The following is a 19664-nucleotide window of genomic DNA, read 5'->3' as shown; positions in this document are numbered from 1 at the left end:
CTGAGTTTTTTTGGTGGGTGAGTTTGACAAGTTTGTGGCATGTTTCAAGCAAATGTCAATGCTACAATCAACCACATTCTGCTATATATTGGCATATTTCAAGCACATACACCGAATCGTCATTTAAATGGCATCAAGTTTAACTTGATCAACAGTAGCATGAACTAAGTTACAGGGAATCTGCATATATAAACACAGTTCTAAAATGGAAGTACCAAACAAGTGCAAGACAACCATCTGCCTAGAGAAGTTAAGGAAGCATTAAGAGCTGAATAAAAGTCTACGAACTCCATGTCTTAATGCATATATTTACAGCTGCTCTACTCGCATAAACCCAGTGCAGCCATGAAACTTCTTAATTTACTCAGTGGTGGTATGTATAGCAGCCACAGTTGAAACCATGGAATCCACTCCACATGCATTATGGCCCTTGCAGATCTTGTAATATCCATTCTCACCCCAATTTTCTCCCCAAGAGTTCTTTATGATCCAGTATGGCTTCTCCTTGAACCGGATCGGAGAATAACCGGCAGACCCGAAACCCACCAGAAGCACCCCGTGATCCAAATGCTTGGAGCAGATGTATGGGCACGAGACTTTCCCAACATATGTCTGCATGAAAACTGCATTGATGCCAACTGCAAAATGCAGGCACAAAAACCATTAATCAATACAGATCTATCACTCCATCATTCTTAGCCCCTTCTCAATTAATCAGTATTTAACACATCATACTAAAGAGTGAAAGTTAAAAAAAAAATTACTAGGTTTCAAAGAAAGGTAATTACTTGCAAGAGGGCCATTCTTCACCAAATTTGCAGCAATTTGATCTTCATCGATTGAAACAACGCTGAAGTTAGATACAGAAGCAACAATTTTGCTTTTGTCAAATTTGCAGGGCCCACGATCAGTCCCAGTGTAAGGATAGTCCTTCTCTCTCTCTAGTCCACCTGCCTTGAGGGTGTACTCAAATGCAGATGTCATCAGCCCGCCACTACACCCGGAGTCACATGCACCATATTCTTCGGGATCACACTGAAAAATAATAAATATGTATGGCCATTGTTTTATTTTTGCAGTGTTGCCAGGAAGACACTTAGAATTAGATATGCTTCATCCCCGAGACCTACCTACGTGATGAACAACTACATGCCACATCTCTAACTTCTGTTTTGTCCGTTTTCCAAGTTTCCAACTTTCATTCCTAGGGATCAACAAGCTAAATTCTGAAACTTCCCGATAGATGGGGCATTAATGCAGGCAAACCCATACAGCATCAAATTGGCGAATCAAGACACCAACTTGCCAACGATCTCATTAAAAAAGAACACAGGTTTTGAAGTATCAAGGCGAGCGACACACATACATATATATATATATATCTATTCTATCATAATAAGCGCCTATCGTGCTTCTACAGTAATGAACAGTGAGGTTTTGTCTATCCGCGTAAATTTTCCGTGCATTGTGTGATTACTTTTTTATCCCTCTACTTTCTTCTTTTGTGTCCGTTTATGAGATGTCTTTTTGGTCTTTTAGTTAGTTGTGCCAGAGGGTCGGCAACTTTACTTTTTTTCCTGTCAATCTTTTTACTTTCCTGTTTCTCTTCCCTCTTCATTTTATGTTTCTTCTTCTCACCGAAAGTAACATTTCTTTCTCTCTTCTTCTCTCTCTCTCTCCTCTGCATCTTCTTTTTTGGTGGATTGTCATTGGGTGTTTAGGAAATGCAGCTCATGTAGAAGTATTCGAGCGGCAACTTACCAACAAAAATAAAGGCCACCTTGTGAGAGAAGTAGGTCATGCGAGTGCCACTCGAGGCGGTCAAACCAAGATCGGCAACGGTGGCATCATGCAGGGTGGTGAAGCTGAGACACAGAGAGAGTGAGAGAGAGAGAGAGAAAACGGAGAGGGAGATCATCTAATGTGCAATTGCAGCACTTACCCAAGGACAAACAAAGAGACAACGGCATCGTGGGAGGAGGTCGTGACAGATGCTAGGTTGAGGTGATGGTGCGGCGACGGCCAAACATGAGGTGAAGGATGCACACGGCAGTGGCCTGGATGGAGGTTGATGGCGGCATTGTTCGGCTAGGTTGCGTCAAACAGCGGCAAGCAGAAAAGAGAAACTGCTCTGTTTTCGGTAAGTAAAACAAAGGTACCTTTGGTGTTTGCTTGACCGTGGAGGAAGCAGGGTGGCTGGCGATGATGGTTCTCAGTGGAGGAAAAATGGGCTGCAATGGATGTTGTTTGGCGTTGACCAATGGTTGAGCAGAGGATGTAGGTTGCAGGGAGATGGTTTTCGTGGTGAGGAAGTTGGTGGTGGAGGAGGCTTGCAGAGGTGATCATTTTGGCAGCTCTTAGACGTAGAAGGGCATGCATGCTTGGGTTGATGTCGTGTGCTCTAGATCTGGTGATTGGCTTTCAACTACAGTGCTGTGGGTTTTTTTTTCTAAGGTGCAATAGTTGCGGTAACTATGATGAGGTTGGTTTGTTCTGATCTGTTAAAGAAATAAACGAAGGATAACGAGCGAGAGACACAGAGTTGGTGAGAGTTGTAAGGGTGGGTCAAGTCCTGAGAGAGAAAATGGTACCGTGGTCTTGGCACTCGAAGAGGTTGAACGTGGGAGGGTCACGGTGGCTGAGAGAGACGTGAGGGGAAGATACAGAGAAGATGATAGTGGTTTACCATGAGGAAAGGCGGTGGCTTGAGGCGGCATCAGTGCAATACGGTGGTGAAGGCTTGTTCTCTTGCGTATCTGTTGCTGCTGGCAGTGACGTCGTTTTCACATGAAGATGGGGGCCGATATGGGTTTCGGTGATGGTGGTTGAAGAAGGTGGCAGTGGCTGCATGGTTTGAATCTTAAATTTGTGGTCTTTTTTTGTTTTTAAACTTGTTGGCTTATTTTTTGTAGGGAATCTGCTTTGTTTGGCTTGAAGTTTATGCTGCTTCGAGGTTTGTATTTGTTTGATATACATTTTTTTCATTAATCAATTGGGTTTCTTGGTTTGGTTTATCTTTTTTGTTATTATGATGTTGGATTTGTCTTGATTTATTGAGTCCTACTTTTTTTTTGGGATGTTTGATGTGATTATTTTGATTTCCAGATTTCTCAAAAAAAAACATGTCTTTCAGTTTGTTTTGTATGTTATGGTAGATATTTCTTTCGGTATGAAAAAATAGATGCTTTTTATCTTCTTTTTGTTGCATTAATAGAAGTTGTGTTTTTAATTTTGACTATGTAGCTTGTGAATTAGAGGAAGTTTTGTGATTTTGGGTCGTTGGTGGGTGGGTTGGTTTGAAACTTGGATTGGAGGTGACTATAGGAGTGGGATGATCAGACGAAGAACTTGAAGTGGTTGAATATCTTTTTATGGATAGGTTATGTTGTTTCAATGCTTCCTACTCTCAGGTAAGGATGCTTCTCTACTTCATGTCCTTTAGTGGTACTTTTATCATAACTAATATGCCATGTTGTGCGAAAGCTTAACCAAGGGGTTGGGAAGGCTTGGTATTCAATTTTTGTGAGGGCTATTGTGTCATTGATTGAGAAAGCTGTTTTAGGTGTTCCAATTTTTATTTTTATTTTTAAGTTAAAGACTATGGATGAATATGATAATTGTAATTTTATTGTATTGAATTAATCAGCTTTCATAGGTTTTGGAGGTATTATTGATCATTCTTTGTTGTTTAATTGGTTGTATAATTATGATCTATGAGCATGTCCTCAAATACAACTGCCTCCATATATCCACTTGTTTATTTAGTGGGCTTGATGCAAAAGAAAAACTATTTTTTATCCAAGAATAACATGTTGGAAGTTCAAAGGTGATCATATTATCCCACACGGCACTAAAAGTTTTCTACGGGGTGGTAATGATTATGGTTCCAATTTCCTAATACTTTTTCAAATTACAGCTCAAGTAATGATGATTTTATCTGCTTTAATCAGAAAAAAAAAATGATTAGACCCCATCAGATATGGCCACAAGATCATGTCTTGAGGCATTGTCAAAGGGCATGGAGGAACCTAGGCTACATCAAGGGGCCACTCTAGGAGACACTATAATGGAGACACAAAGCACTTATAAAGGGGCTATAGATCCAAGCTGGAATTCCACCCCAACTAAGAGATAAAAGGAGAATACAAAGTCAACAAAGGTAGTTAGAGAAAAAGTCCATGTGCTAAAGGAGGGAGGTTGACATGAATGTACCAATGACCAATCAAGCAAGAACATGGAAGAGAATGGCATGTGACCATCTTTCAAGCCAAGAGGCGCTTGAAACTGAGTGCTTTTAATGGAGAGGTCTAAGCAATGATGATGAGTACAATTTTCTGCAAATAAGTGGGTGTGACAAAATTTATCCTCGAGGGAGATGCCATGCAGGTTGTAAACTTACTAAATACATCTCAAACTGATTGGAGCTATGGTTTTCTTGGGATTCTGCAGTTTGTATTTAACCTTGAATTGTTCCAGGGTACCAATTCAGAGATGCTTTGGTTTTTTTTAGTTGTTGGTTTTGTTGCATTAATGAAAGTTGTTGTTCTACCCTCGAGGATAAATTTTGTCACATCCACTTCTTTGTAGAAAATTGTACTCATCATCATTACATAGGCCTCTCCACTGAAAGCACTCAGTTTCAAGCGCCACTTGGTTTGAAAGATGGTCACGTGCGTGACCCTTCGCTTCCATGTTCTTGCTTGATTGGTCATTGGTACATTCATATCAACCTCCTCTAGCACATGAACTTTTTTTCTAGCCACCTTTATTGATTTTGTATTCTCCTTTTGTCTCTTAGTTGGGGTGGAATTCCAGCTTAGATCTATAGCCCCTTTATAGGTACCTTGTGTCTCCATTATAGTATCTCCTAGAGTGGCCCCTTAATGTAGCCTAAGTTCCTCCATGCCTTTTGACAATGCCTCAAGACAGGATCTTGTTTCCATATCTGATGGGATCTAATCATTTATTTTTTTCTGATTAAAGCAGATAAAATCATCATTACTTGTGCTATAACTCTGAAAAAGTATTATGAAATCAGAACCATAATCATTACCATCCCGTAAAAAACTTGTAGTGTCGTGAGAGATAATATGATCATATTTGAACTTCTCACGTGTTATTGTTGGATAAAAAATTGTTTTTCTTTTGCATCAAACCTACTAAATAAACAAGTGGATATATGGGGGCAGTTGTATTCAAGGACATGCCTTGAAAAGTATAATAATTAAAGAGAAGAGGCCAGTCCTTTCGGTCTTGTTTAGTACCGCAGAGGACACGGGCCTAAGCCACTGGTGTTGGAGATGAGTTAACAAATTGTTGGACGTGTACTTCTGTAGATCAATGAATAAGATATGACTGTTTAGTATGGTGAACATCGGACTTGAGAAAAAGATGTTCTATCTCGTAATATTCTTCCACAAGATTTGTTTCTATTACAAATTAGATGCTCAAATCCATTTTCAAACATGAAAAGCATAAGAATTGAGTTCAAACCGATTAGATTATCAGTGACCTTCCTGATGCCCATAATGTTAGAATTATAAACATTTTTGTAAGCAGAGGCCTCGATAGAAAAAAGGAGAGAGAAGGAGAGAGAGAGAGAGAGTCAAACCTCATGGTCGCAATCCACAAGCTGTTGCTCACTCAGGCTCACTAGCTCCCCAGTTTCCAAATAATGAGCTCCTTCCAACGCCCCTGTTGTACTAAACGACCAGCACGATCCACACGCGCCCTAATTCCCGCCCACACACACAAAATAACATAAAATAAAAACAAAAAACTAGTTTGCGTAGATGTTTAAAATTTAAGGAGATACAGGGTGAAAATAATAAACCAAAATTTTCTGTATACCTGGTCTTTGACCCCCGTGACGGCACCGTGATCGCGCCAGTCAAATTCTGTGGGGAGATCATTGGTGGGAAGGATCGGAGCCTTGTGAGCGTCAGCCGGGAGTCGGAGACGCTTCAGTCCGAGAAAATTTCTGCGGAACTCGGCCGGAGTGAGATCAGAGAACTTGGTGACGCCGTGTACGGCGCCAGGGTCCAGCTTCTGGTGTCGCTTTGCTCGGAGCACGTTGGCCTTGAACACGCCGAATCTGTAGTCGTGCTCCTCTTGGCTGGCATAGCTTTTACCGAACCTGGCCTTGAACGTCGAGAAATGACGCTCGGCATGTAGGAGAAGATCCTCTCCCTCCGACACCACTTGACGGATCAGTGGGTCATCGCCACCACCGTCGATATCATCGACCGCAAAGGATACGAGGAAGAGACTGAAGAGAGCGAAGAGAAAAAGGCGGTACATTTGCACAGAGATATTTCAGGCAGTTTAGAACTACAGAGGGCTCATAGACGATATAAAGGTTACATGGGAGAATGCTACAGTAGGTAGGTTGCCAATGTGATTGTGACACGTGCCGTTCTTTTATTTGCTGGGCATGCTGCAAGTAGTGCTAGACAACAAAAGGGTACCAGGATAAAAAGCATGAAGATTCCTTTCCTACAGACTATTGGGACAACATGTCATTATTATCTTTGTTTTTTTCTTAATAATTTATTTGTTGATAAGTAATCATTTCCCTCTTTTTTTATATTCTAATTTTTTATTAACGACATTATGAACTATAGTCCTTATATTTTTTTAGAAATTTATATTTTATAATTTTTATAAAAAACATAATATTTCTCATCTAGTCATATATTTCATTCCTCGTTTTTTATAAATTAAAACATATTATAGGAGCAGAGCTATATGTACATATAATTTTATACATAATATTATATGTATTTGTCACTTATTCTATCAGTTTTTTTCTTTTTAAATTCAAGTTTTATATTCTGAAATTTAAAATTTTTATCATTTTAATAACTGATAAATCAGTACATATGGTTATGTGAGTAAAATTATAAGTTTAGATTGAGTTTTCTTTAAAAAAGTACATTAAGACGACCATCTTTATGTGGAACAAAATAAATTTAATGTCTTTTTTTCTAAGATGGATTATTATTATTATTATTATTTAGATTTATGCAATAGAGCTTCATTATTGTGACCACTTTTTTCTTATCTTCAACTTGGATTCATTCCTACCACAGCTGTGATTCTCATTAAATCAAAAGGTTAAGAAAAAAAAAAGAAAAGATATTAACATTTTTCTTGAAGAGTAGGATACAAAGACAAGCATTATTGTGACTAATTCGATTGCAACACGTAACTGAAAGAAAAAAAATTAAGCCACCCCTGACCCACCACGAAAGCTTCCCCTTTGGACCACTCTCCTGCCTGTGCTCTTCACCCCGATTAAAAAAAGTGTAAACCCATGAATTTATTAATAAATAGTTTTAGAAGATATATCCATGGTCATGATTTTTTTCGATATAAGATATTTTAAAAAAATTATACTTATTATTTTTATATTACACATTTATATATATTTTTATTTTTATTTTTTCTTAACAAGTAAGCAAGCAGTATATAGATCATAAATATCACAATTCAATTAGTTTAAAAAAAACATAAAATAAATAAATAAATACAAATATTTACAAGGGAAGCACCATGGCCTTAAGCCCCCAAATTTTGGTACTACTTTATATTGCAAAACTTGAGTCTCAGACCTGAAAAAATAAAAAAATAAAGAAAAAAACCACATGACGGGAGGCACTTGTGAGTTGTGACTAGGCCTGCAACATGATCAAACCGTGCAGGATCTGGGCCCGCATTGTTTTGCAAGCCAGCTCAAGTTGACCCGCTAAAAGTCGGGTCTGATCGACACATTTTTTACAAAAAAAATGAAAAAATGTTCTTGTGGCAGTGGGTCATAAATCATCAGCACCGCCCGCTTCAACATTGTGCCTTGATCAGCACCGTCAATCATATAAATGGCCACACAAAATTGGTCGGATATTGAACTGAACTGAGCATAATCCTATTGTTGAGGTCGACAATGGAGACCTGTTTCATCAACATCGTCTTACTCTGTATCACAGCCCCAACCTTCTCGTCTTCAAGAAATCCTCCGGAAAGAAGGATCTCCCTCTCGGACCCCTTAACATCCCCATCATCGGCAACTTCTCTTTGCTTCGCAAGTCCTTCTCAAAGCTCGAGCTCATACTCCGCAATCTCCACACCAGGTATGGCCCCATCATTACTCTGCATATCGGCTCCCATCCGGCTATCTTCGTCACCAACCGCTCCATCCCCCATCAAGCCCTCGTCTAGAGAAGAAACCTCATCGTTCTCGACCACAAAACAAAGGCCGCGACAAATAAGAAACTCAAAGAAAATAGCAAACTTAGACGAGAGATGAGGAAGAGAATGGGGAAGGTTAGGTTTCATTTGCGTGACTTTAGCCGGGTTAAAACCGACAGTTTATGGGTTCGATCCGAAAATACATTTAACCCGCATTGATGGATCGGGTCGGGTTAGATTATTCGGACGGGTCGGTCCTACGATCTTTTTGCCTAGGCCTACTTGTGACGAAGGGAGGCGATATCATGTTCCGCGACGGGAGGGATAGAGGGAGGGGAGCGATGATCGGTTGCTTGTTATGTCTCTTCTTCTCTGGGACTCAAGAAACATAGAATACAAGCCAGTAATAATTCAAGAAGTAACCAAGAAAAGAGCAGAAATCTTCTTTATTGATAGAAGAGAATTTCGAGCATTCTCCAAGCTCCTTACAATCAAACTCAACTCAAATTTTCTGGTCCTCTGCCTAAACCCTACCCTTCCTTTTATAGAACCATCGAAAGAACTAACAGACTAACAGATTCTAACTAACTCTTATTTCTGTTACACAAGAAGAACAAAACGACGTCGGCTTATCGTAGAGAACGCACCGTTTAACTAAACCTTGTTATTACATGAATTCAACGCACCGTTTCATTAATTCTCCAAAAGCCCCGTTTGACCTTGGTAGTTAATATCGTTGCTTACACTCGTGATCTTCATACATCTGCTCCCCCTTTCTTCTATCCAGACTTCTTCACCCAGAGCACACCTCACATTCTCCCCCTCTTAAAGGACTTGACCACAAGTTCTTCACCCAGAGCACACCTCACAACACAGTTCCCACAAGGTGTGGGTAGAGTTGTCTCAATTTCCACAAGCTTTCCCAAGAAGACTCCTCCACTGCAGCCCCCACCCAACTCACAAGTACTTCTGTCACAGCATGATTACCACTCTTAGAAACTCTTCTCTCCAAAATTTTCTGAGGCTCAAGTTGTAACTAACCACTCGAATCAGTGGGAGGTAATGTTGGTAAGGGTACCATATGCTGGCCAAGTTTCTTTTTTAAACACGACACATGAAAAACTGGGTGTATTTTTTATGAGCTAGGCAAATTTAGTCTATAAGCCACCGATCCCAACTTTTTCACAATCTGGAAGGGTCCATAAAATCTTGGTTCTAGCTTCATGTTATGCCTCATTGCGACTGATTTCTGCCTATAAGGTTGGAGTCTTAAAAAGACCCAATCACCTTCTTCAAAAGATCTTTCACTTCTATTTTTGTCAGCATAGAATTTCATCCTATGCTGTGCCCTCTTTATATTGTCTCTCAATAAGGTCCACAATTCCTGCCTTGACCTGAGCTACCTATCAACAGCATCATTAGAGCACGTTCCTGAGACATAGGCCATCAACTTTGGTGGTGCCTAGCCATAGAGAGCTTCAAAGGGAGACATTTTGATAGAAGAATGCATAGTAGTGTTGTAACACCATTCAACGATTGGTAACCATGAAGTCCATTCCTTTGGTTTTTGACTGCAATAACACCTTAAGTACCATTCCACACATTTATTCAATGCTTCTGTTTGACCATTTGACTGAGGATGGTAAGAAGAACTGAAATCCAAAGAGACCCCTTGCATCTGAAATAACTGTTTCCAAAATGAACTAGTGAAAACTGTATCTCGGTCAGAAACAATTGATCTTGGTAGCCCATGCAATTTGAACACCCCATAAAAGAAAACTTGAGCAACTTTAACAGCTGTATAAGGATGTGAAATGGGAAAGAAATGGGCAGATTTGGTTAGTCTGTCCACCACAGAAAATCCATTAGAATTGGGCAACCCATCAATGAAGTCCATGGAAATATCCAACCATGGAGATTGAGGTATAGAAAGTGGTTGTAACAGACCATGGTACTGCACATTTTCATACTTGCTGACTTGACAAACTTCACATTCTTTCACCAGCCTTCTGACATCTTTCCTCATGCCTTCCCACCAAAAGTCTCTTCTTGCCCTTTGTAAGGTCTTATGATATCCCACATGACCTGCTTGGGGATTGTTATGGATGAATTGCAGCACCTTGGAGTGGAATGAAGTAGAAGGGATGACAACCAACTTCCCATTCCTCAGCAAAAAATCTTGCTGAATAGAAAAATGTTTTGGTGCCTCCTGACCTTGCTGCAACTTAGTCAGAATTGCAGAAAATTTAGAACAAGAGGAATAACTTCTTTTCAACTCTTCAATCCACAAGAGATTTGGAAAGGAAATCATTGCAAGCACTGGCTGTTTTTCCTCATCTCTTCTCGAAAGAGCATCAGCTACTAAGTTCTCTTTACCCTTCTTGTAATCAACTAAAAGTCATAACCAATCAGTTTAGACACCCACTTGTGCTGTGACTCAGTGCCTATCCTCTGCTCGACCAAAAACTTCAATGTTTGTTGGTTAGTTTTGATTTTAAAGGAATGACCCAATAGGTAAGGTCTCCATCTCTGGACAGCAGACACTAGAGCTAAGAGCTCTTTCTCATATGTAGATAAAAGTAGTGCTTTTCCTTTTAAGGCTTTGATATAAAAGGCAATAGGTTGAGAATCTTGCATCAAGACTGCCCCAAGGCCCACACCAAAAACACCACACTCAATGGTGAACACTTTGGTGAAATCTGGTAGTCTCAGCACAGGAGGATTGCTCACAGCTTTTTTCAAGAGCTCAAAGGCAGCAGCAGCTTTATCATTCCAACAAAAGGAATTTTTCTTCAACAATTCTGTCAAAGGTGCTTCTATGGAGCCATAACTGCATATGAACTTCCTATAATAACCTGTTAACCCTAGAAATCCTTTTAAGGACTTCAAGGTTTTAGGAATAGGCCATTGAATCATGGTTGCTGTCTTGGCAGCATCAGTTTGTACTCCTTTCCCCGAAATTATGTGGCCCAAGTACTCGATTTCAAGCACACCAAACTTACATTTAGACATCTTTGCATAAAGTGTATGCTGCCTCAAAATGCCCAACACAGTCTCTACATGCAACAAATGATCACCAACAGTTTTGCTATACACCAAAATGTCATAAAAAAAAAACCAAAACAAACCTTCTCAAGAATGGTTTAAAAATATGGTTCATTAATCCTTGAAAGGTGGCAGGAGCATTTGTAAGACCAAATGGCATTACCAAGAACTCATAATGGTTTTCATGAGTTCTAAATGCTGTCTTGTGAATATCCTCCTCCTTTACACGAATCTGATGATATCCAGCCCTTAAATCCAGCTTTGAAAACACATGAGCTCCAAACAGTTCATCAATTACTGGTATTGGGAATTTATCTTTAATGGTTTCTTTATTAAACGCTCTATAGTCGATGCACATACGTCAAGATGCATCAGCCTTCTTAACCAATAACACTGGTGAAGAAAAAGGGCTTTGGCTGGGTCTTACTACACCAGTTTGCAACAATTCATGTACAATTTGTTCTATCTCGGATTTCTGGTAATGAGGATACCTGTAAGGTCGAACTATAACAGGAGAAGCCCCATCCTTCAGGTTGATTGAGTGATCAAACTCTCTTTTTGGTGGCAATCCAACAGGTTCAGCAAACACATCCTGGAATCCTTCAAGCAACTCAGCCATTGGTCCTCCAGAACATACTTCATTATGTGGTTGCTCCACAGGCCTTAACTGTAACAACCATGCTTGTTGACTTATAAAATCTGATTTAATTGCCATAGTTCCTGACAACATGTGAACACTTGCAGCAGTCAATCCTTGCAACTTAACCATCTGGTCATTCCACTCAAAACTCATTGACATATCAATAAAGTTCCAAGTAATGTTGCCTAAGGTTTTTAACCATTGAACTCCAAGAACGATATCACATCCTCCCAATGTTAATACATGAAAAGGAACAGAGAACTTCGAACCTTGAATCTTGATTAGTTCTTCACCCCTTCCCTGGCTCAAAATTTTATCACCATTGGCGACCCTTACTTGCAAGCTGTAGTCTTTTCTGACCTTCAACTTAGCTTCTTGGACCACCATAGGATCCAAAAAATTATGTGTGCTTCCAGAATCTATAAGAATTTCAACTGAACAAGGGCCAATCTTGCCATGCAACTTCATAGCATTTCCATTACTGCAACCAGAAATAGCATTAACAGAAACTTCTAAAGAGTCCTCAGCATCACCCGATACCTCTCCCTCTTCTATGATCATTGATTCTTCAATAACAGGCTGGATTTTATCCTCCTCCGCTTGGATCAAATAAACTCTGGGATTCTTGCACACGTGACTGGGATTCCATTTTTCTTCACAATGATAACAGAGGCGTTTCTTCCTCTTCTCATCCATTTGTGAAGAAAAAACTCTCCTTGTTGGCACCCCATGCTTCTGAAACTTGGAACTATCATCCACACTTTCCCCATGGCTCTTAACAGGCAGTGCTGTGTTGTTTTTCCAAGACCTCCTTGATGCCAAAACATATTCTTCCTGAATCTTAGCAAGACCGAAGGCAGCATTAAGATTTATAGGGTTAAGCATTTTTACAGGAAGTCGAACTTCATCTTTAAGGCCACTCATGAAACAGCTTAGTTTATGCTTTTCTGACAACCCCTTCAGCCTATTGGACAAGGCTTCAAACTGTGCTTTGTAACTAGCCACAGAAGATACTTGTTTCAATCGTGTTAAGGACTCCATAGGATCATCATAGGCTGTAGTACCAAACCTGACCAGCAAGGCTTTTACAAAGGATTCCCACGTTGTAAAGATACCCCCATCCACTGCATCTTGGTACCATACGAGGGCCTCACCCTCCATATGATATGAAGCCATTAAAAGTCTCTGATTCATCGAAACTTGATGATATTCAAAGTATTGTGTTACTTTAAAAATCCATGCTCCTGGATTAGAGCCATCAAAATGGGGAAAGTCGAGTCTAATGCCCCTTGGAAACCTCTCCTCTTGATTCAAACGCCTACCAAACGAAGTTTCTTCATGGTTCTCCTCCCTGCGAGAGTTAACTTGCTGAAACTCAACCAATGACTTCAACATATCAGAAAATTGATCGAGCCTTTCGTGAATGCTATTAATAGCATGGTTGTGGTCTTCTAATTGCTTCAAAACAGCTTCCTGTTGAGCCTTCGAAGCAGCTGCCCGCGTGCTTTCAGCCATGGATCGCCAATCTGATACCAATTGTCATGTCTCTTCTTCTTTGGGACTCAAGAAACACAGAATACAAGCCAGTAACAATTCAAGAAGTAACCAAGAAAAGAGCAGAAATCTTCTTTATTGATAGAAGAGAATTTCGAGCATTCTCCAAGCTCCTTACAATCAAACTCAACTCAAATTTTCTGGTCCTCTGCCTAAACCCTACCCTTCCTTTTATAGAACCATCGAAAGAACTAACAGACTAACAGATTCTAACTAACTCTTATTTCTGTTACACAAGAAGAACAAAACGACGTCGGCTTATCGCAGAGAACACACCGTTTAACTAAACCTTATTATTACATGAATTCAACGCACCGTTTCATTAATTCTCCAAACGCCCCGTTTGACCTTGGTAGTTAATATCATTGCTTACACTCGTGATCTTCATACATCTGCTCCCCCTTTCTTCTATCCAGACTTCTTCACCCAGAGCACACCTCACATTGCTTCAAAACTAGAGGGATGCACGTCGATCAGAAAGCTTTTCAAAAGTTGCTACGGTGCCATTCACTGGTTGATTCAAAGAGCGTCTGGTTTTTCTTTCAATTTATTTTATTATTATTACTTTTAAAATTTTTTATATTAAATAGAATAAATAATTTAATTTTTTTAAATTTTAAAATAAAAATAATATTAAAAATATATATTTTATTAATATTTTATTAATTTTTAATTTCAATTTCAATTTATCTCATTTATAAAAATATAAAATATAAAATTTTAGATATCGAGGTTGAACATGTGTTTTTCATTTTTCTGTTCGCGTGCCACGTCAGTCGGTAAAATTCATCGGTCACAATCCTCGGGCCGACTAGCGTTTTCCTTATACCCTATGAAAATATTTTCCGTACCAAACAAGGTCCAGCCCAAATATTCCACGCACACCACCGTCATCAGGAGGGGGAAAAACAAAGGAAAGAAACTTGGAAACCGGGGAGAAAAGGAAGTGCACACTGATCCCCCGCCCCCGAACTGAGAGACATCTTGAGGTCGATCGAGAGAGAGAGCGATGATGGATGAAGCGCATGGTCATAGTATTGGTAGTAGCAGTAGTAACGTGGATACAGCGAAGGCCGAGAGATCGGTTTGGCTCATGAAGTGCCCGGTGGTGGTTGCCAAGTCGTGGCAGAGTCATCCCCACTCTGATCCCCACCCTCTCGCCAAGGTCGTCCTCTCCCTCGATCCTCTCCGCCACGATGATTCCTCTTCCCTCCAGGTGCTTTTCCTCTTTCTTTTTTCCATCGGATTCTATTTCCTTGGTGCTTAAGTTGGTGGATTTGTTCACTCGGTTGGAAGTTCCGTTAATTCAAATGAATCTTTTAGTTTTTAATATGAGCTTCTTTGCGTACCTCTCACTTACAGTTACAGGCGCCGGGGAAATCATGGTCTATTGCCTACCTGTGGTTGATTTGTTTTTTGAGTGAATCCTGTTAACTGCCTGGTTTGAGATGAGATGTGTGAAATAATTTGTGAATAGCAGTAAAATGGTTTTAGTTGAGATGTTTTATGGAGTTTTGAGAAATGAGAGAAAAAATTGAATAAAAATATTATATGCAAGCATATAATTTTTATTTTAAGATTTAAAAAAGTTAATTATTTTTTTTGTTTTGTTCGGAAGTTTGAAAAAGTTGCAAGGACTAGATGAAAAAGTTGAAAATTTGAAATTGAAAAATATTTGTTTTTGTGGTGTTTAGAAATTAAGATAAGATTTTATAAAAATAAAAAATAAATAAAAAAATAAATAAAAAAAAAAAAAAAGAAGAAGAAGATATTTAGATAAGATGAGATGACCAAACCTGGTCTTATAGAGAAAATTGTGTCTCCCTTGAGCTTTGATGAGCTAATTGTGGCGGTTAGCATTAAATTCACCTACTTCAAATTCCAACTGGAAGAGTATTTTGATATTCGCTGTATTGTTGGTCTCTTATCTCTGTTCCCTCTTTATTTCCTTTCATTTGTAACTTTATACTCTCTGAAGCTTTGACTTGGAAGTAATTCCGTTCTAAGAAGTCGGCAGAGTGAAAACAATATGATAGAGAAAGAGTGGGCGGAATTCTCATTTAGGCATATATTGCAGAGAATAGCTTTAAGCCTTTAAGTTATTTCAGTATGAGAAGTTAAAAGCATTTTCTTATACTCGGTTACAACAATTTTCCTTGGAGCTTATGTATTCATTATGTGATTTTTCAAATTGAAGGATGATAGCATAGACATATGAAATATTGTTCGTAAGATGCTCTAATGGATTCCATTGGCCCATTCGGTGCTCATCATGTTTTTCATTATTAGTTGGATAGTGTCCCTTGGATTATCCTTCACTTATTTAGCTGGTAGTTCAATGAATTATCTTGTTCCTTCCCCTACCCCATGGTGCTCGTTTATGACGACTCTAAAGTGGTAAGCATAAGTTTGGAACTAATTTCTCAAGGGAAGCAATATTTATCTTTCCTTAACTATTACGTGTATATGTAGAGGCAGCCACATTTTACGAGGGTCACTGCCCTTAGAGGATTATTTTGAACATATTTGTTAGCATGCTTGCTTTTGGGATACATACACCTTGTCAATATATTTGGAGACAAACTTCCTAATACGTTTTGAATTGTTAATCAGTTCACAATGGAGATGGCTGGTACCGAGGCAGGGAGTATTCCAAAAAGTTATTCTTTGAATATGTTTAAAGATTTTGTTCCTATGTGTATCTTTTCCGAGACAAATCAAGGTGAGGATCATAATTTAAGGTTCCCGAAGGGTTCACTTTCATTTTTTAGTTTGGTAAGCAAAATTTTATTGATCATGATAATAGACAAAAATCCGGGTATACGGGACCACTTTCATTTTTCATTTGGGTATGGTGAATATATAGAAAGTTGGAGAATTGTTATGGATGTTCTTTTTTTTTTAAATGTTGATGGAAGTGGTACTTACTGACCTTGATGGGCATGACATACACAACCGCCCCCACAATTAAGTTTATTACGTGGAACCTTTAACAAAGTCCAAAACCAGTAATATTAAATTGGCACTTAAAAATGGGTTCCCCATGCATAGTGTAGCTACTTCATGATTTTTTCCGCACTATAATGTAAGTTTTGGCTCTTTTTAATTTGGGTAACAACTATTGCATTTGTAGGTAAGGTTGCAATGGAAGGAAAGGTAGAGCATAAGTTTGACATGAAACCCCATGGTGAAAACATTGAAGAGTATGGAAGATTGTGCCGTGAAAGGACAAGCAAGTCCATGATAAAGAATAGACAAATACGGGTAGGGCATTTGACCATGCATTGCTTTGTCCAGGGCAGTTCTTGTTGTGAATGTTTTTTATTTTTTCCCGCTTCATCCAATAACTTGATTTCTTTGAAAGGTCATTGACAATGATCGCGGAGTACATATGAGGCCCATGCCTGGAATGGTTGGCTTGATTTCATCCACTTCCAAGGTATTAGATTTATTTGTTTTTATTACCTGTCAAACAGATTTATTTGTGTTTATTTGAACAAAATAATATCTCTGAATTAAAAAGTTTGTTGCTAATTTTATGTGTTTGCTATATTTTTGTAATGAACCTTTTTTGTCCTGGTATTATGATACCAATCTTTCTGGGTGAAAGGGAAAAACATTTATCCTTATAAATGGCACAGCTCCCCCGCCCCCTCATCCCTCAAAAAAGCTAACCTTCCAGCACATCCTGATTGGGTCCAATTTGTGGCAATGGCTAGCCTTAGCCTGGGGGCTGCCCAGCCTGTAAGGTTAGCTTGTTTTGACTTTGGAAATGGCTAGTTCAGGGGTGTCGAGCTGGAGTAGTAGGCCTGTGCTAATTTGGGCTTTTTTTTTTCACAGTCCAGCCTTTCAGTTCTTAATTCGTGTTCTCTCTTATATACGTTCCCCAAACACATACTCAATAGCGCGCACACATACACACATGCTTGTTTATGCTTTTTAACAAACGTAAATTTACTCCTATCTTTAGAGTAAGCACATTTACATGCTTGGAAGAACAATTACATGATGCTCACTGTCAATGATCTATGCAGGATAAGAAGAAAACTGCACCAGTTAAGCAGTCAGACGTAAAAAGAACTAGAAGGGATCGTGGGGAGCTGGAGGATATAATGTTCAAACTATTTGAAAGACAATCAAATTGGGCCTTGAAGCAGCTCGTCCAAGAGACCGATCAACCTGCAGTAAGTCTTTCCTTATGTTACTTGTTGCTCTCTTCTGCATTCTATTCCATGTTTAGGGTGGAATAATATGCTCGTTGTTTTAATTGTAGGGCACAAGTTAAGAATTACTTGATTATTTGTTAATTGCATAAGGATGGTATAGTGTGAATTCGGTGAAGGTTGTGATGATTACCTCATCTTAAAAAATAATAATAAACAAATAGCATAAGTTACCTATGTCCCAGTGTTCTCAGTAATGGTTATGTTATTTCCCTTATTTTTATTACTTAAACTTGGCATTCACCTCTCGTATTTATGGTTTTTTTGCAGCAATTCTTGAAGGAGATACTCAACGAGCTGTGTGTGTACAATAAAAGGGGAACTAACCAAGGAACTTACGAGCTTAAGCCAGAATATAAGAAAGCTGTTGAAGATACAACTGCTGAATAATATACCACATCTCTGACTGTTAGTGAACATTTTTCTATTTATTTCTCCCAATGAAGCTGAGAAGAAACAAAGTCACAAGTCAAAATAAATATATTTAGGTTAAGCAGGGAGGACTGCAAAACACCAACAAGAAGGTATCAGGCAAAGAAACAAGGAGGGATCCATTCTCTGCTTTTGGTACCAGCTTGTTCCCTGAAATTCACATCACTGGTGCAGTCTGTACACAATCTTGGTTTAATTCAAGTGTGGCAAACAGCTCAAGAGTAATTAATATAAATAGTTATTGTTCAGCAAACTTTTGATGTAGCGTACCTGTTTACTGGATTGACTTTTAGGGTTCCATAAACTGTTAAGACACTGCTGATTTTAGGGTTCCATAAATGATTTATACGACTTCTAAATAGACAAGTTTTGTACATGCCTTTATAAAAAAGAAAATTTCATTTTGAAAAATTGTAAAAAAAAATATTCTGTTTTAATGGGATCCATTTTTTTATGGAGGGTTTGTACGAGATTTATCTATTAAAGACCTGTACTTAACATTAATCGGTGATCTGTTTAACTTCGACTGTGATCAGATCATAAGACTCAAAGAATGACAATGAAATATCATAACAATTAATATTAAGGAAGGTCCTGAGTTGTCATGATTCCATGAACCCAAATTTATAAGTGCATGGCTTAACAAGATGGAAAAATTTAATCGTAAGCAGATTTGCGCACCAATTTCTACACTAAAATTGAGGTGGAAATGCAAACTTTAATAAAACGGGTTTTTTTTTTTTTTTTTTTTTAATTAACATCTGACAAAATAGTTTACGTCAACATTAATATATAGATTTGGTCCGCTAATCTGTTTATACATAGAAGAGCTCTAGCCTCTAACAACAAACCTAGCGTTATTTTCTAGGTGGCCATTAGACCGACATCTACATACGTTTTCAACTCCTGGATTTATAAGATTTCTTCTGGAATATCATCATTGCCAGCATTTCAGTACGTGCTAAATGCGGTGTTCCCACCAATCAAATTGTTGGCTTCATTCTTTCTTGTTATTTCATCATTTTTTAAGTTCTAGATTCGTTTTCAATAAGAAATCCCCATGTATTGATCTGGACGGCTGGTGTTGGCTTAGAATGATGGATTAATCCAATCGCGTAAATACTATTTTCTGGTAATTATATATGTATAAAAATGAGTATGTGTATGTGCGCGCGCGCATGGAGCCATTAGGAGTGCACTTGGATTCAACATGTTAGAAATTACTTCTTAACTTTATGAAACAGTACTTGAGGTGCTTTAACATCTTTCTTCCACTCTAGATCCTAAGTGCTAAGGGATTCCAATCTACTATTATTGTAGGCTTAGCTAGCAACCTAAAAAAAAAAAAAAAAAAAAGAGGTTAGATACAATTTTAGGATATGCAAACCCGGCATACTCGCTTTATAAAAAATGAGATTAACTATTAAAAAAAATAATTTTTTCACGTGGATACTTGGTTAACCCATTTTTTTTAAATGGAAGTGTAAAAGATTTACACACTCTAAGATTATAAATATCATTTCTTATAAATAAAATTAAAAAATGCTTCAAATAAAAAGATAAGAATAAATGGTATATATATA

The 19664-nt window shown here is 38.5% G+C and overlaps 3 protein-coding genes across 3 annotated transcripts; 1 reads left to right on the top strand and 2 right to left on the bottom strand.

Annotated features, from left to right (window-relative positions):
- Nucleotides 1-59: 59 nt before the first annotated feature.
- Nucleotides 60-6387, bottom strand: LOC109008275 (probable cysteine protease RD19B). Its single transcript, XM_018988296.2, has 4 exons — nt 5851-6387; nt 5612-5731; nt 789-1035; nt 60-638 (listed from the first exon to the last, which is right to left on the bottom strand). Exons 1-4 carry the CDS (start codon nt 6298-6300, stop codon nt 361-363), a joined length of 1095 nt encoding a protein of 364 aa, XP_018843841.1. The 5' UTR covers nt 6301-6387; the 3' UTR covers nt 60-360.
- Nucleotides 6388-11593: 5206 nt separating this feature from the next.
- Nucleotides 11594-13387, bottom strand: LOC109008267. The gene has a single exon (XM_018988288.2). The coding sequence runs from the start codon at nt 13385-13387 to the stop codon at nt 11594-11596; it is 1794 nt and encodes a 597-aa protein (XP_018843833.2).
- An 888-nt stretch (nt 13388-14275) lies between these two features.
- On the top strand, nt 14276-18334 carry LOC109008276 (transcription initiation factor IIF subunit beta-like). Its single transcript, XM_018988297.2, has 6 exons — nt 14276-14642; nt 16040-16148; nt 16560-16690; nt 16791-16865; nt 17461-17610; nt 17920-18334. Exons 1-6 carry the CDS (start codon nt 14436-14438, stop codon nt 18037-18039), a joined length of 792 nt encoding a protein of 263 aa, XP_018843842.1. The 5' UTR covers nt 14276-14435; the 3' UTR covers nt 18040-18334.
- Nucleotides 18335-19664: the final 1330 nt, after the last annotated feature.

This window comes from Juglans regia, chromosome 8, assembly GCF_001411555.2.
Source record: "Juglans regia cultivar Chandler chromosome 8, Walnut 2.0, whole genome shotgun sequence".
NCBI classification, from domain to species: domain Eukaryota; kingdom Viridiplantae; phylum Streptophyta; class Magnoliopsida; order Fagales; family Juglandaceae; genus Juglans; species Juglans regia.
Note: the sequence above shows the minus strand (reverse complement) of the source record. Positions and strands in the feature narration are given on the sequence as shown.

Excerpts from the sequence above, each read along its gene's own strand:
- LOC109008275 (XM_018988296.2), bottom strand. The coding sequence starts at position 6,300 with ATGTACCGCCTTTTTCTCTTCGCTCTCTTCAGTCTCTTCCTCGTATCC. Across the intron at positions 5,732-5,850 it reads TCACGGGGGTCAAAGACCAG|GGCGCGTGTGGATCGTGCTG; the intron begins GTATACAGAAAA and ends GGCGGGAATTAG. Across the intron at positions 639-788 it reads GAAGAATGGCCCTCTTGCAA|TTGGCATCAATGCAGTTTTC; the intron begins GTAATTACCTTT and ends TGCATTTTGCAG.
- LOC109008267 (XM_018988288.2), bottom strand. The coding sequence starts at position 13,387 with ATGGCTGAAAGCACGCGGGCAGCTGCTTCGAAGGCTCAACAGGAAGCT.
- LOC109008276 (XM_018988297.2), top strand. The coding sequence starts at position 14,436 with ATGATGGATGAAGCGCATGGTCATAGTATTGGTAGTAGCAGTAGTAAC. Across the intron at positions 14,643-16,039 it reads ATGATTCCTCTTCCCTCCAG|TTCACAATGGAGATGGCTGG; the intron begins GTGCTTTTCCTC and ends ATTGTTAATCAG. Across the intron at positions 17,611-17,919 it reads AAGAGACCGATCAACCTGCA|CAATTCTTGAAGGAGATACT; the intron begins GTAAGTCTTTCC and ends GTTTTTTTGCAG.